We start from the raw sequence: 15,848 nt of genomic DNA, 5'->3' as shown, positions 1-15,848 counted from the left end.
ATTGCTCCTTCCTGAACATTAAGTGGTTATGTGCACTCTTCAGGGCATGGCTGGAAAAGCTGTACCTTGCTTACACTGAAGCTCAGTCTAGAAAAGTAGACATTCAGTTCATTTTTCACTTTATGTAACTCAAGTTACACAGATTACCCATATCTCAGCAACACGTTCAATGCAAACTGAATGCAAAGCTTAAACCACCACCAGGAAATGCCCCATACAAAATACTTCCCAAGTATCTGCTCTTTTAGTTGTTCTGTTATTTGGCTTTTTAAGAAGAACTACTTCCAAACCACTGCAATGCAAGAGCTCTAGAATTTCCCTTCAAGCAAGAGGGAAACCCAGCATAACAAGAAGGGCCTTCCTCTACAGCGATACAGCCCGCCTGCACCTTCCAACAGTCAGTCTTCCAGCAAAGGTGGTCGTTCACACAGCGCAAGTCCCAGCTCATTACGGGACACTGCCAAGTGATTGACACATATATTGTATTTACTGGAAGAACACCCAGCTGCTGTAAACTTGAGCTTCTCACTCTTCTGTTACTGGAATACTTCAAAAGCTGTAGGGATTTAAAAAAAAAAATAAATCCAAACTTAAAACATAAAAAAAAAAGTTACTCCAAATTATAAAAATCACTGATTTTATATAAAGCCAGACACAGAACATGAAACAAACCATTACTTAATACCTAGAGCTAAAACTGGTAAATAGCAAAATCTTTCATTTTATATTTTAGATACCAACATAAATAGGTACATGGAATTCAGCCTGAAGAACTGAAATAGTACAGACACTAAGCCTGTTTCTGTACAAATACATTAGAAGGGGAGATTACTGAGTTTTGGTTAGAGGCCTGTTGGGTTTTCATAGGCTATGGTTTCCTTGACTCTGTCAGGAACTCATGTTAAACAGCTAGCGTCCTGTAGGTACCATGAAACATCTGTTTAAGTAATTTATTTACTTATGTCCAAGCAAGCTCCTTGTTCTTGCAAAAGGAGAAAGTTAAACTGCAGTGCACCAAAGGAAAAAGTCACTAAAGAGTGCAGAAAAGCAGTTTATTAAAACATAGAAACACAGGAAGATATCAAATCTTAATCAAGGCGTGTTTTACTTAAACAGACCAATCTCTTCCTGATTTTTGTCTCACTACATTTTTTACTTTTTTTTTTTTTTTAAGACTGTGTAACAGTCCTGGTTAACAACAATCTCCATCGTTGTTCACAAGTGGCTGTACACTTTCAGTATTGCCTCAACACAAATAAAAATGCACCCTTACATTTGTGTATTTAAATTCTGCATTGCCCTGTTCACACACTGGTATAATGTATTTCTCTGCAATACAAAGTTTCATAACACATTTCACAGTACATGGATTCATGCTCATTCCCATGGAAACCATCAGGGCCACGGGCACTGCAGAATAACTTCCTTGTAGAAACCATAAAGCAGCCCCAGGATTTCAATTGTGCAAGCAGCAGGGCATTAGATGTTATCAGCACACTGTTAGGAGGCAGTGATATGACTATAATAAGATTAACATCCGAAATTCTGCTAGTTACAAGTGGGATAGAGCATTTCCCCAGGACTACTTAGTGTATCATTCCTCCTATTTCATAAATCTCACTGAACTCAAATCTTCTGAAAATATTCAGTACTTCAGGCAATTTTTGTAAATTGCCAATACAATTTATATTTATTATGTTTAATGAATTCAATACCTAACCATCATTTCAAGAATGAAAGTTGGTTAATATACTCCTTTAGAGCACAACATATGGAAATTATATAGAAGCAGTAAAGGCAAGCAGTTTCAATATTTTCCGCTTGATACACGAGAGCCTTACACTTACACTTCAACATACAGTCAGTACGTATGTTCTGTGTATTAGTGAATCACCATCGTTCAAATATTTATAGTGCTCACTGAGCTACTAGTGTATTTGCAAGTAAAAGGTTTTCTCTTCAGTATCAACTTCTAGCAGCTTCCTATAGAAAGATTTAGAGATGACAGCCAAAAGTCGCAATAGCAGATTTTATTTAGCAGCCTATTTTTTCATCAGATTGTGCCAAACTGTTATCATTTTGAAGCTGAAGAAAAACTGCAAGACAGTTACCCTTATCTATTTGGCTTTCAAAAATTAGTAAAATAAGGCAGAGCTAGATGGGGAGGAGGGAGCGGGGGCTGATCTGAGACTACTGATATTTTTCAAAGACCATACCCTGCACAACAGAACTGAAATATGGATGCTATTTTAGAATGTATTTTAAAATCATTACTTCCATATGCATTCAACAGATGCTTCCAAGTAACAGTAAAATCCCTACTGGACACGACTTCCATATCATTGTAACAATTTATAACTTTTTTGTGCAACAATTTTTTCCACATTCAAGCACTTATCCTTCCTGGCAAATGCTTGGTTATTGTGCTAAGGAGCTGTGACAGTGACAGACCCTCGTAGTAACAGGTAGTGCAATCCAGAAAACCAAGCCTGGACTGAGCCTCGGTTTTCCTGCTGACTTAAAGCATAAACCTAACGAAAAAACATGAAAATCAATTATTGCTGGTAAGATTCAGCTTCCCAGCCTTTCCAATAGAGTAAGACTTGCCTTTGTATCACCATCTGAACATGGCCATGTGAAAACCGCTTCCAGAACAACTCCATTTCCAGTAACAGCTACTGTGACAGTGAGATTAAAAACAACCATTCTAATATTATCATTGGGAGTGCCAATGGATAAGGCAGGATAGCTTTCAGATTGTTCCCAAAAAGTGATACTATAGCTGCAGTAAATACCCTACAAGTCATCTAAAGTTTAAAAAGCTTTAAAGCAGGTGGGTTTTCTGCATTCATAATAATGTAATAGTAAAAAATAATTGAGTGCTCCTAAGTCCTCAAAACCCAGCCCTATGTTAATGAAGAATTTTGTCAATGAGATTGCTTATTTTCCTCAGATATGGATAAAAAAACCCAAATATTGACAAGAGTGACTTACATCTCCAACTAAAATCCTAAACATCAAAGGGGCACAACACTTGCTTAAAATCAATATGTATGTATACTGCATATTGCACAGGTAAGGGGCTCCATAGCAGGGATGCCCAGCAAACAGACTGCAAAGCAGGATACAACGTTTAAGTAAAACAAAGGCAGAGACTGACAAGCCTTACACTCTCAAAGCAGCATCCTAACCCTCCTTTTCCAATAAAACACCAAATATTTATATAAGAAAATGGACTCCTGTGTGAACTTGAGTCAAAGGGACTGCGACCTGTGGATGAGTCCACACGGGAGCAGGACATCTTGAAGCATCTGTGGCTATGGATAAGCCCATGCCAGACCAAGTACATCTCAAAGCATCTATGGCCATGGTTACATCTGTGCTGCAGCAGGTATACCTCTGAAAGGATTGTTCCCCAGGGTAAGTCCACAGTGGAGAAGGAACACCTCAAACCATCTGCGTCTCTAAATACCTCCATGCTGCAGCAGGTACACCTTGAAGCAGCAGTGGCTGTGCCTAAGGTCATGCTGGGGCACCTCAAAGCATGTGGCCATGATAAGGCTCCACTTGGAGCAGGTACACCCCTAAGGGACTGCAGTCTGTGGATAAATCCAAGCAGGAGCAGGGGCAAGAGGAGGAAGTTAATTGTAATGTTAAACCCTATGGTGTGGTCCAAAGGAACCAGGGGTGGAGACCGTAATGGAAATACCTTTAAACTGTTGTAACCTGGGATTTGAGTTGCATGTTATAGGAATAACTTACAGCAGGAACTCCTTGTTGCTAGCCAGGCTAGGAGCAAGGGGAATGGTTCACTGCAATGTTAAACCCTGTAACTTGACCTAAAGGGACCAGGAGTGGAGATTGTAATGGAAATACCTTTAAATTGTTGTAACCCATGCTTTGAGTTGCATGTTATAGGAATTACTATAGCAGGAACCACCTGAACCAGTGGGAGGACAATCCCTACAGTAGCAGTACAAGTGCAACAGTGACCGTACCCGAGTTGGCTTCGGTGCCCAATAATTCCACCCAACACACCATCTCTCCTGTCCTGAGTGACCACTATAACAGATGGACCCCAAAGTCATGGACTAAATAAACTCAATGGACATTCTGTGGACATTTTACAGACATTATATAGGGGTGGTCTACAGACTAAGAGAATGCTATCTGCATATTATATCAAAGGAAGGGAAGAGGGTGGGGGTTAAATGAGGATGTACTGGATAGTGTGGGACCTGCGCATAACATAAATGGTATGGAAAAATGGGTAGAAAATGTGCTGGTTTTGACAGGGACAGAGTTAATCTTCATAGTAGCTGGTATGGGGCTGCATTTTGCATTTGTGCTGAAAACAGTGTTGATAATTCAGGGATGTTTTGTTACTGCTGAGCAGCACTTACACAGAGCCAAGGCCCTTCCTGCTTCTCCCACCATCCCACCAGTGGGTAAATATGGAAAAATAACACACAAAGTAATCATACCCATAAAATGTCTCTGACAAAAAAAGATTAATAAAAAAATACTATATCAACAGTAAGTTGAAAATCCATTATCTTTCGTCAAAGACTAGGAGAAAAAAAAAAAAGAAAGAGACTTGATCCTCTTTTTCCAAGGCCTCTCATAAGGTCTAAGATTTATTTAAAAGATGGAAGAAAAAGTCCTAAGATGTAATAGGGCATAAATGATGCATATTTTCTACATACCACAAAGGGCCTTTCAAAATCTGTGCCTGCTCTATCTTGTAACCTTCCTTCAACTATACCATGCTGCAGGTCAGCTGCAAAGGTCTACTTTTGTTACAATAAACTGTAAACCAAAACAGAATATTAAACAATGTTTCAGTGTGCAGGAAGACATAATACATTGTCTCAGCAAAGCCAGGAATTGTCACTTCCCCACTAATGAACACCCCAGTCAAATTTAACACCTAAGTAAGACACAAAGGTAGTGCTTATCATCTCATTTGTTTCTGATGCAACATTTTAATCATTAAAATGTTGTTTATTTGAAAGATATTTGGTGGAAATACGCTTTTGCTTGGTACTTTTAACACAGCCAAATAAGTATCACAAGATTTACTGTTTTCAACAGCTACACATACATAATTACCAGGCAAAAGACCAGTTTAATATGCACATAACAGGAACAAGACATAATGAGAAGTTTAACTGTTAAAGACAGTAGTGTAGAAGGCAACACATTAATTCTCCTTGCATGCAGCAACGCAGCGGGAAAAAAGAAAAAAAAAAAAAAGGTTGTTTTGAAATAGTATTTCCCCTTCAAATTTTGAAGTGTAAAACTCCTCAACACATTTAAGCCACCTCCACATTTAGATTAACTCCTTTTGTCAGCATACTAGTTTCATGGTATGAAGTGATACCAGATGTTCTAGTTTTAAATGCCTCACTAGAGTATACTTACATGACACTCAGTAGATGCTGAGTGCACCAATGCACTCTTACAAATCATTTAAAGTTTGTGCTCTGTTAGCAAGTATACCTCCTATCCATTGACAAAATACACTGAAATTTTAAATCCTCAGACCACCATGATGAGGGTACTTAACACATTTCAGGTTAAGAAATCTTCACTAAGCCTGAAAAGTGTTATATTCTAAGGAGGCCCTTGACCCTTCAGCTTGCCAGTACACATCAATGCTTTGTCTTCTGAATGTAAACACAGACTGTATGCCAGAAGTTCCCCTCTGGGTTAGATTCAAGCAACTCATTGAACCTGAAGATTAATAGAAAGTATATACATATTACCCAACTCATACAAAACGCTTGTCTTCATGGTTCAAGGTATCCATGAACACATCAAGTTAGTATTCAATTCACACACGAACTCTCAGTGCCAGCATGATCCAATCTAAATTTTTAAGAAAACAGGTCAAGAAAAAGTCAAAGAGATTAAACGTCAACTTGAAATTTTATCTGAAGTCCTTTGGAGGACACACAAAACAATACAGCCTGAAGGACATTATATTCTAAAATCCCATTCTATAGCTCTGCAATGTCAAGAACCTTACAGAGAACAGCAGGCAGAACACAAGAGTCTGGGCATTCTTGCCAAGTCTTCAAAAAGGGTAAAGTATAAGAGAAGAATCCACAAGAAAAGCTAGGGAATGCACTATCTTCACAACTGAAGAAATGTCAAAGGTTTTTAGACAGTTCAATACAGACTTCACTGTTATTACCAATTACTCCATTACTATAGAAATTGATCACTTTCTTTCCAGGAGTGTCAAAAGTTGTCATTTTAAAAAGTCCTTAAATAAACATTTGCAAGATGGGTCTCAAAAACTGATTTTCAGTAAACATTGTACATTATTTCATTTACTATGATCAAACATGTCATCCTAAAGAGCTCCTCACTCAATAAGCTAAATAGGCTTTCCCTATTAACAGCTGGGGATACAAATCCTATCTATCATACACCTTGAGGACAAAAAGGGCTGGTAATAGAAAACAAGGCACAAGCAACTTAAATACCACAGCTAAGAGCAGAGTAATCACTGAAAAACAATTCAATAATGTTAGGGCGTTTTTAAAAAGACAGACTTACATGTTTTTACCCATGTTAAAAAAAAAAAAACCACAACACACAAGAACTCTACATACCATAGATGAGAATGCAAACCATTAGGCACATGACACCATCACCAAATCAGGGATGATGTAACGATGCTTAAAGTAACAATCTTTGATTAAATCAGTCGTATCTGACACAAGAGTAATATCTACACTACAGCCACACTGGTGCAAATACAAGTGCAGACAAGGCCTACAGCTTCTCACCATCTTCTTGACATATTTGTGTATTAGCCAATGTATATTTTTATTCAATATAAATTAACTGACAAGTATATCTTAAGGTTTAGCTTAAGTTCTATACAAACTTCAAGAAGTACATCTAAATATATATATTCAAAGACTCAGAATTAAGTAGCTGGAACAAGTATTACTTGGCATTAGAAGGTAATCTTGAGTATTAACATGGCCTCCAATCCTTATTTCAGAGTCTGATGATTTAAAGATTCAGGTATCCCTCACTCACTGCTATCCATGAAGGCTTCTGTTAAAAGCTCTAGCAATATTTAATTAACTACAGAATGGCAATTTGTTACTAATATTAAGGCTTTCCACATCAGCAGCTATGAAGACAAAGGAATAGAAGCCTATAGCCATTTTGAGAAGCCTACATAACTTTTGCTATTTTCTACAATATGTAAAATGTGTGCAATGGGCATAAGTGTAAAAATAATTCATACATAGCGGTTTAATAAAAAAAGGAAACATCATCCCCATTAATGAAGTAAGAGCAATGCACATATGCTTTAGCATGTTGTTATGCAAGAGCAATATGTAAGAAAACCTTAGTCAGTCACACTTCTCCAAAAGCATTACTGGATATAGTTTTCTGAATGCATGCATAAATTCAAGAGGTGAGGATTTAAAAAAGAAAAAAAGTCATACATTGGTGCTTAAGAATTTAGTCATACGAGGAATTACTTTACTTTTACTCTGCCTTCCTAGAATAACCTCATGCACAAGTTGTGCAGTGCAAACGCTTCCCAGTAACAACATACTTCCTTGTGACTACTCTGAAGGCAAGCTTGATCAATAAAAAACACTTATTCGGCCTAGCAGCCAGCATACTTGCCTTGCTAAAAGATCCCCATCTCCCAACTCAGAGCTGTTATCTTGCTAGAGGAAAGTTTCCATATATCCATTACCTACATACTACTGGTCAGCCATGACCCACAACCCACCACATGGAGTAATTCTGGTTTTGAATATCAGTTCAGTTTCTGTATTACAAAAGCTTTCGTGCTCATCTAGTAAAAATATCTTGCCTGATCTTACATCTCCGAGTGTGATATACCAGTTCATCTCCGCTTTCACAGTTTTATATCTTGCCTGATACAACTTCTACAATTGTGAGAACTGCAGAAATATGTCAAGGAAGCCCTTGGTAAATGCAATTTTACACAGCTGAGTAGGGTTAGAAGTTTTACTAAAAAAGCATTCCAGAAAAGTCTCCAAGCTTTGATGGAAATTCAGAATCTCTTATTAGGACTACACCATTTCCCAGTACTTCCAACAGTAGACTACATAAAAACTGGAGAGTCTGCACGCTGCTCCCTTATACAAAGCTCAGCTTTCTGGTATCCCAGGAATAAGCTTATCTAAGAGTACAAGTTTGCAAGATTAGGCTACGTAGCAACAGGAAACGAGCCTGCAAATGAAGAAAACCCACCAAAGCCTCACAACACCCTATAGCCATCAACCTACTACTTCCAGTAAAGCAATGTAATACTGACCCTAAATAATGTTATCATACCTGTGATCACTTTGTTGAAAAGGACACTAATCTTGCAAAAGCAAATGCTGAAGAATCACTACAAACATGAAACAAGGTTACCCTGCAAACTTCCAATGTAATTAGGCAGCAAAAGGGAAGACAAGACTTCTTAATGACAAATCCAACTCGCTCCACTTGCTCTCATGGTCACAGCATAGTTGCTTTAGTACCTGAGTTTCTCTGTCCTCTTTGCCTCATTTACTCACTTTGCTGTGTGAGAAAAAGGATGCAAAGATACTACAGAGCAAACAGCTGGCACCTATACAGTTAAAGGCTATAATCCAATGCATATGTAAGAGGCCAAATAAAAATTGCACCAGCAGAACAGTAGGGGGGGGGGGGGGGGGGGGGGGGAAGAGAGAAAAAACTTAAGAGATAATAAATATGATATGCAGCTGATCAGACTTGTTCATTACACTCTTTTCTACAATTATAATGGCTCTTCTTTAAAACTGCAGATGCAAGAAATCCAAGTACCTTTACCATTCATCCAGGAAGCACAAAATTAACACTGTATTTCCATTTTACCCTCTCTCATTTCAAATTTTCCGCTGGAAAACAAGTAAACAGCAGCATTCTGGAAACAACAGCAATATTCCACAAGTGGGTTTACATCTGAAACCCTGTACAACAGAGTAGTGTTTAATGACACAGCCATAACATCAAACAAAAACAGACATTTTTTTGTTACATTATCTCTGTGGTATAATGCAGATCCCAAATAGGTATAGGGAAAAGAATGAAAAAGGGGAAAGATGATGTTTGTTACCTTTAAGGAAACAAACACCAAGTCACCAAAAAAAAAAAAAAAAAAAAAACACCACCCTGAAGCAGATGTTCATGTGATTCCATGAAAAGGATATTTTCAATACAGCTCTCCGTATAAATCAACAATACAGTCCCACTGCCCGCACTCCCAGAAAATATGTGATTTTTAGGGACAGCTACAAAAGTTTTAAGTATGCAATTGAAGTTTAACTTCAGATTTAAGACCAGTTTTGTAGAAATAAGAAAAACTAAAATTTACACCCAAATTTACAAATTCAGATCACTCAGACTAATTTTAAGTACAAGAGTCTTGTAAAAGTTCCAACAAATTTATGGACTTTATTCTGCGTTTTGACATCACTAAAAGCAATCATTTGGTAACCTAACCTCCTCCCTTGCTGTCTTGCAAGAAACAGGAATGCACAAATATATTTCCTTTTCGTAGATTAACACTGAAGGTCACTTGACTGCACAGGTAGGTACTCACAGAAGAAAACTGCTAGGCCTGTTCAGCAAACCTGAAAATTTCTTTCCATGCAAAGGAATAACTACTGCTACTGCTTATGTTCTAAAATCCATCAGCTTAGAGTTTGAAATTTATTGCACCTTACTAAAGGAAAAGAATAAGGTCAGTGAACCAAATCTGATTAACTTCAGCAGCTGAATTCCAAAAAAATCAGCCCCTACTAAAGAATTTCTAGAAATACAACAAGGAGTCCATCAACACCTCTTGCCAAAAAAGAAGAAAAAGGTAAGAAAATTATGGCATTGTTTTACATTTATGTCAGATAGCATGTGATAATCATTAACCCTTTAAGGAAGATCCTGAGACTGGTTTTTGAGTCCTTTGCTTTGAAGGGTCACAAAACTGAAACTGAAAATCTAGCAAGCTTGTAAGCATTGAAGGAATGGCTCACAAAGTCATGCACAATCTAGTCCAAACTACATCCATGAATTCTGTCAGAAATATATGTGTTCAAGCTATAATACAGTTCTTATACCTGGACCCCACTAGCTACAGAAAAAATCAGAATGGCCTCCAGCAAGTGTAGTAAAAGCCAGAAATTACAACATTTGTTCCATCTTTTGCTACTTCTCCATTCAACAGGAAAAAGGGATCAGACAATCCACTGCACACCAGTAACTGGGAAGAAAACCTATGTTCTGTCCTTCCTTGCACTCCTCACACACGCACTCCCCCCACGGCTGTGCTACTTTCTCTTCAATACGTGAAGCTTAGAAAAAGCGTATGTTATATATCCTTTCTATCAATGAAAAAGTGAACAGAGACAAAATTTAATTATCTGCAAGAGACTCCTGGATGTCTGGTCACAGCCACAACATCTCCAATCTCCGAGTAGCATGCCTGCAATTAAATACAGCTGCAATCAACTGTGAATGCAGCTGGTACATCTGGAACTAGCTGCCCTGATCTACTACCAGGCAGGTCAGAGTACTCAGAAGCCTCAGAACTAATAATAAACCAAAGTAATTTTTAGTCTTCTTGTGTCTGAATTCTGTTTAAATTAATGTTCTCAAATGGCAAGAGATGATCATAAAGTGATCTTAACTCTGTACTTCTTTTAAAGCACAACTACAAAACACTTTGAGGTGACCACATCAGCTACACACGTTCCAATAATACCAAGACACTGAGTCAGTAGACTTATTAGTCTAGTTCCCTATGGAAGGGAAACTTATATAATGTGAATTGGGCCTGGCTGAGCCCCACTGCAGCCCACATAGTGCTGTGCTTGTATTGGTAGCTAGAAACGGGGTGACAACACACCAGTGTTTTGACTGGTGCTGAGCAGTGCTCACACAGCACCAAGGCTGCTTCTCCAACCTGCCCCATCACCACCAGCAGGCTGGGGGTCGGCAAGATCTTGGCAGGGGACATGGGTCAGCTCTCCGGCTGAAGTGACCAATGGGACATTCCATACCATATGACATCTGCTCAAATATAAAAGCTAAGAGAAAGGAGGAGGAAGGCGGGGCATTCATTATGACATTTATCTTCCAGGGCAATCACTATGCATACTGAAGCCCTGCTTCCTGAGAAGTGGCCAATCCGCCTGCTGATGGGAAGTAGAGAATAACATCTTTTGTCTTCCTCCACTTCCAGGTGCGTGACTTTTGCTATTGCTTCTTTAAACTGCCCTTATCATGACCCACAAGGTTTTTTTTCCATCTTATTTTCTCACCCCCATTCTGCTGAGGAGTGATAAAGCAGCTTGGTGGCATCTGGCATCCAGCCAAGGTCAAACCACTACATGATGTCATGTTCATCCTATACTTCCAAAGCTGCTACTGATTTCATTAAACTTAGGAAACTAAATTTACTTCTTCAAGAGTGCTCTCCTTCCTATGGACTCCATGCAAACAGACAGCTGAGTAAAGAGACCATCTGAAGAATAAGCTCACTCACCTTCTAAAAATGCCTTTAGAAAGCTATCCACAGAAGATAAAAAAAATTGTGTACTCCAAATGGACAAAACTTTAAGAAGGTGTGAACTAATTACGTCCAAAAGCCTACTGTAAAAACCCAGTCATGCTTTTGCTTCCCCCCCCACCCCCATTCTTGTATTAAAATCATCATTTGCTCCCCTGTGATTATTGCAGATGGACACTTGCTATAAAATTTACAATTACTGTTTCTAAGAAGTCCAGAAGGCTTTGAAGAGTCTTCATAAAGCTCCTTGCAGTCATAATCATCACAAATTTGAGTTACTGGGCAAGTGCTACCCTCTCAAAAAAGCAGAAACATGAGAAGGTTGCAGACAGAAATATCCTATACATGTGATCACCAGTACTGTGAAAGCAAGTTTTCTTTGGGCTACTTGAGTCGAGTGAACATAATGGAATCTCTATCCAAATTTCTACAACAGCAAGCAAAGACAACAAAATGTGATGTATTGCACTCATCTTCTGATCTTTTTCTCAGGATGGCCAAAAACAAATATACAAAATCTTACATCTCATCTGAAAGAAAAAGCACATTATAACTGTAAGTTTCTGGAGTTATTTTTTACCCTGCAATTCCTAATTTCTTAGAAAGACTGACCACTTGCACTGGAAACTGCTTTCACTATAGGTTTACTCCTTAAGCAAACAAGTTTTCTGACATGCTGCTACATCAACAAAAGCTCAACATAAAACCTGAAACACATGGGATACTTTGTTTGTTGAACCAATACAAGCTGAATCCACCCAAGCACTTCATGATGGCATCAACCAGTGACATATTAGGACTTCCCATAATATGCAACTAAACACACATTATTCTTTACAATTGCACACATACTTATATAGCTTAAACGTCCCTCCTCACTAGGGATGAGTTAAGCACAGTGATCTGTAGAACAAGTACAGGCTGCCACTACTGATCTTTATTACTCAATAAACACAAAGTAGTCACAATATTGTCTTAAAAGGGGTAACAGAAATCTCGTATTTCTATTCACCACTTAGCTTAAGCTGCAGTACCCACACAGCTCAGTAATTCAGAAGATGACCAGTTCCAAACACCTCAAAGATGCCTTATTTAACAAACCTCCTCAGCATCAATGGCTCTGAACCCACATGCAATCAGTGTCTTTTTCTATATTGTAAAAACAACTGTATAAAGTCAATTTTTTTTTTGATACTGCGGTCATTCCTCACATTCCTGAGCTGGATGAAGAATACCATCCACTTGTGCTTATCACACCTTACAAAAGACATTCCCCATTCAAAACTGTCAGTATCGCTGTACACATAGATAGTTTTGTCTGCTACAAATGTCTCAAAAATGAATCAGAAAATAAAACCATGTTCAAGCTATCAAAAATAGAATGCATTACACACAAAAATGATACAGTAACTAGCCATATGTACCATTTGATGACTGAGACCTTAACTATCTAGCAGAAAAGCTAACAAAAAAAGGGTACAAACTTGTATTTTTCCTGTCCTTTTTCTCAAACTAAGACGACTGGAAATCTACATTCACATTTAATTTCAGGAGCATTTTATAAACAAGCATTCAGGTACTTCAAGTTATGAAGTGTCTACAATGTGACAGTTCTCTCAGTCCTCCTAAATTTTGGTGCTATTATACATGCAAAATACTCCAATAGTATGAACATTTTTAAAAGTTATGTGAATTTAGCCTCTCTTATTAGCTAGGGTTTCATTGTTAGCTTTTACTTCTGCCATGGCAGTGCTTTTTAATTTATTGCTGTTACCTGAAACAAAATTGCACTTGATCTAAATCCAAATTATACCATTACATAATAAAATAAGGAATTATTCAGGTTAACATAAGAAAGGGTTTAACTATAGGATGCTCTACTTGCACTAGATTTAAGGAGGCGGCCAGCAAAGCAGGCATTGGTGCATCATTATGTATTATGTTTTAAGGTGACATAATGACGCTTAGAACTTCTCTGCATTACTAACAATATTTTCTTTTACTTTACTTTTCCTCTGAAATAACAAGCTTTCTAAAAATACCTTCACATTCTCACAGAGAAGTCTCATGCATCTTCTATTTTGGATACACAGACCCAAAAGCAACCTACATACCGTACCTTTCCTTTCAAAGCAGTCCCATTTGAAAGGATTACTTATGACAATGCCAAGAGATGAGGCGCCAGCAGAGAGAAAGAGATCGCCAACTTCCATGATGCCCACTAAAATTCATCCCTAGTTTTGGCATGTAATCACCCCAGTCATCACCAAGATGACTGACAAAGTCTCATTACTTTGTGACAGCACAGGTGACACTTTCAAATAAGATATGAGAAACATTTTAGCAGAATTTCAGTAAGACTTCAAAGGACTTGCAATAGGAGCCACCTTACAAAGCAAGCAAATTTATGCCAATGCCTCTGCCTCTGTTCACCACAGGTGTCACGGAAGTTTGTGAACCACACTTAGTGTCCCGAGAACACTTTATGTAAGGCCCACTGGGAGACATCTTCAGCAGGTGAAAAGGTGAAAGCCTTCAACTGTTTTCAGTAAGTCAGCTTCCTCTGTACAGACTCCGTGCAAGAGGCACCACTGTGGTGTACCGGAATAATACACAAGAAGGGGGAGAAGCATAAAACAAAAAGTAATCACAGGCATTTGTTGGAGTTTCAGAAGCAGACCATGAGGGCCACTCACAATTGATTTGAATGAGCAGTAGTTCACAAAGCAGATTACACATCTGATAGAGAACAGTTTTGAAACATCTGATCTCTATATTTCATTAAAGCAGGAACAAAAGAAATCAAATGTAACAGTTGTTACTAAGTCCAAAACTGACCAAACAGCTTTTACACCCACAGAAACTGAATTAAAGGTGCCAACCTGTATCCTGCTCTTCACTATTCCTTTTCATTGTTCCCCCAAACTTCCTAATAAAAATACCCACACAGCACACTGTCCGTCTGGCAGTAGCCTGCTTGCAACCGCAGCAGTCTGCTGTCAGCTGCTATATTTTCAGGGCTATGTTTCACACCTGGCCATTTTTCACCACTCCTTGAAAATGCTATATGTACCAAAGCACCAGATAATCAGACAGATGAACTGAATATTGCAGAAATACGTCTGTTAAAATTTTCTATCTCATAAGAACCACTATACACAAATAAGTTATTCTTCCTCTTCCCAGGTATTTATTACACCATATAACTCCAGGATAATGGCTGGGGACTATCACTAATAAATGCCAAGTAGGCTCCAAAGCTTGCCTCAAAATTATGTCTTCCTTCTCATTACTGGTATATCCATTCTCCTTCACACTTCAGCTGTAAAGTGTTCTGGTGACACTTGGTAAATATAGGAAGTAACAAACAATGCTTCTACCCTTAAAAAGTTTAAGTGAGTATTTTTTCCCCAAACTGTATCATTAAGAGTTATTATCAACCATATGAGACATGAACTGACACAAAAATAGCCAGCAGCAAAGCCAAGAACCAACTTCAGTGGATGCTCTTCCACTTCAGGTCTGCACGGATTGCCTCTATTAGGATGGCTCCATACCGTGCTAAGTCCCTTCAGTCTGTCACTTCATGGGATTTCTTATGAAGAAAACACAGTAGGTGCTGGCAGCCCTAACAGAGAAGAGGAAAACCCACCGTGCTTGCCACCTCTTACACCTGCGTAGCTTTCAACTGTCTGAAGTATGAAAGGTGGAAACAGAAAACCCGGGCACCGGGGCAGAGGAGCTGAAGGATGAAAGGGCTTATTTAAAAAACATTAATTTCTGCCCTGTCCCCGTCCTCGCTTACCCAAGGGAGGGCGCCGCTCCGCTCCCCACGGGTGAGCAGAGGCGGGGGCTGGCCACGGGTGAGGAAGCTCGGCGGGAAGGCTAAACCACCCGCGCCCCTCGGGTCGCCGCGGCGGCCCCGGGACGGCCTGTCCCCCAGCCGCAGCACCGCCCCACGGACGGGACCGGCCCCGCCGGCGGCTCCACGCGGCCGCGCCGTCCCGCCCATCCCTCCGCCAGCGGCGGCCCCGACCCCTCCGCTCACCAGCCCGTCGATCTGCACTTGCTTGACGGCCGAGTCGCCCGTGGCGGCGGCCTTGCCTTTGCCTTTCGAGGCGCCGAAGCTGCTGCCGGCACCCCCGGAGCCTTCCTTGCGCGACGCCATCTTTCCCCTCGCACCGGCCGGAAAGAGAAAAGTGAAACACCGGAAGCGACAGCGAGGCCGCGGCGGCGCGCAGGGAAACGGCTCCGGGCGGAA

The 15,848-nt window shown here is 39.5% G+C and overlaps 1 protein-coding gene across 1 annotated transcript in view; it reads right to left on the bottom strand.

The window, feature by feature from the left end:
• The window catches only part of EIF3H (eukaryotic translation initiation factor 3 subunit H), an 88,957-nt gene extending 73,109 nt beyond the window's left edge, over positions 1-15,848 (bottom strand). The window contains exon 1 of the mRNA XM_055704654.1: positions 15,636-15,848. Within this exon, the coding sequence (XP_055560629.1) occupies positions 15,636-15,755 (120 nt within the window). The 5' untranslated portion in view covers positions 15,756-15,848. The remainder of the gene's footprint in view (positions 1-15,635) is intronic.

Source organism: Falco cherrug, chromosome 3 (genome assembly GCF_023634085.1).
Source record: "Falco cherrug isolate bFalChe1 chromosome 3, bFalChe1.pri, whole genome shotgun sequence".
Taxonomy (NCBI): Eukaryota; Metazoa; Chordata; class Aves; order Falconiformes; family Falconidae; genus Falco; species Falco cherrug.
The sequence above is the reverse complement of the archived record's forward strand: the minus strand, read 5'-3'. Positions and strand labels throughout refer to the sequence as shown.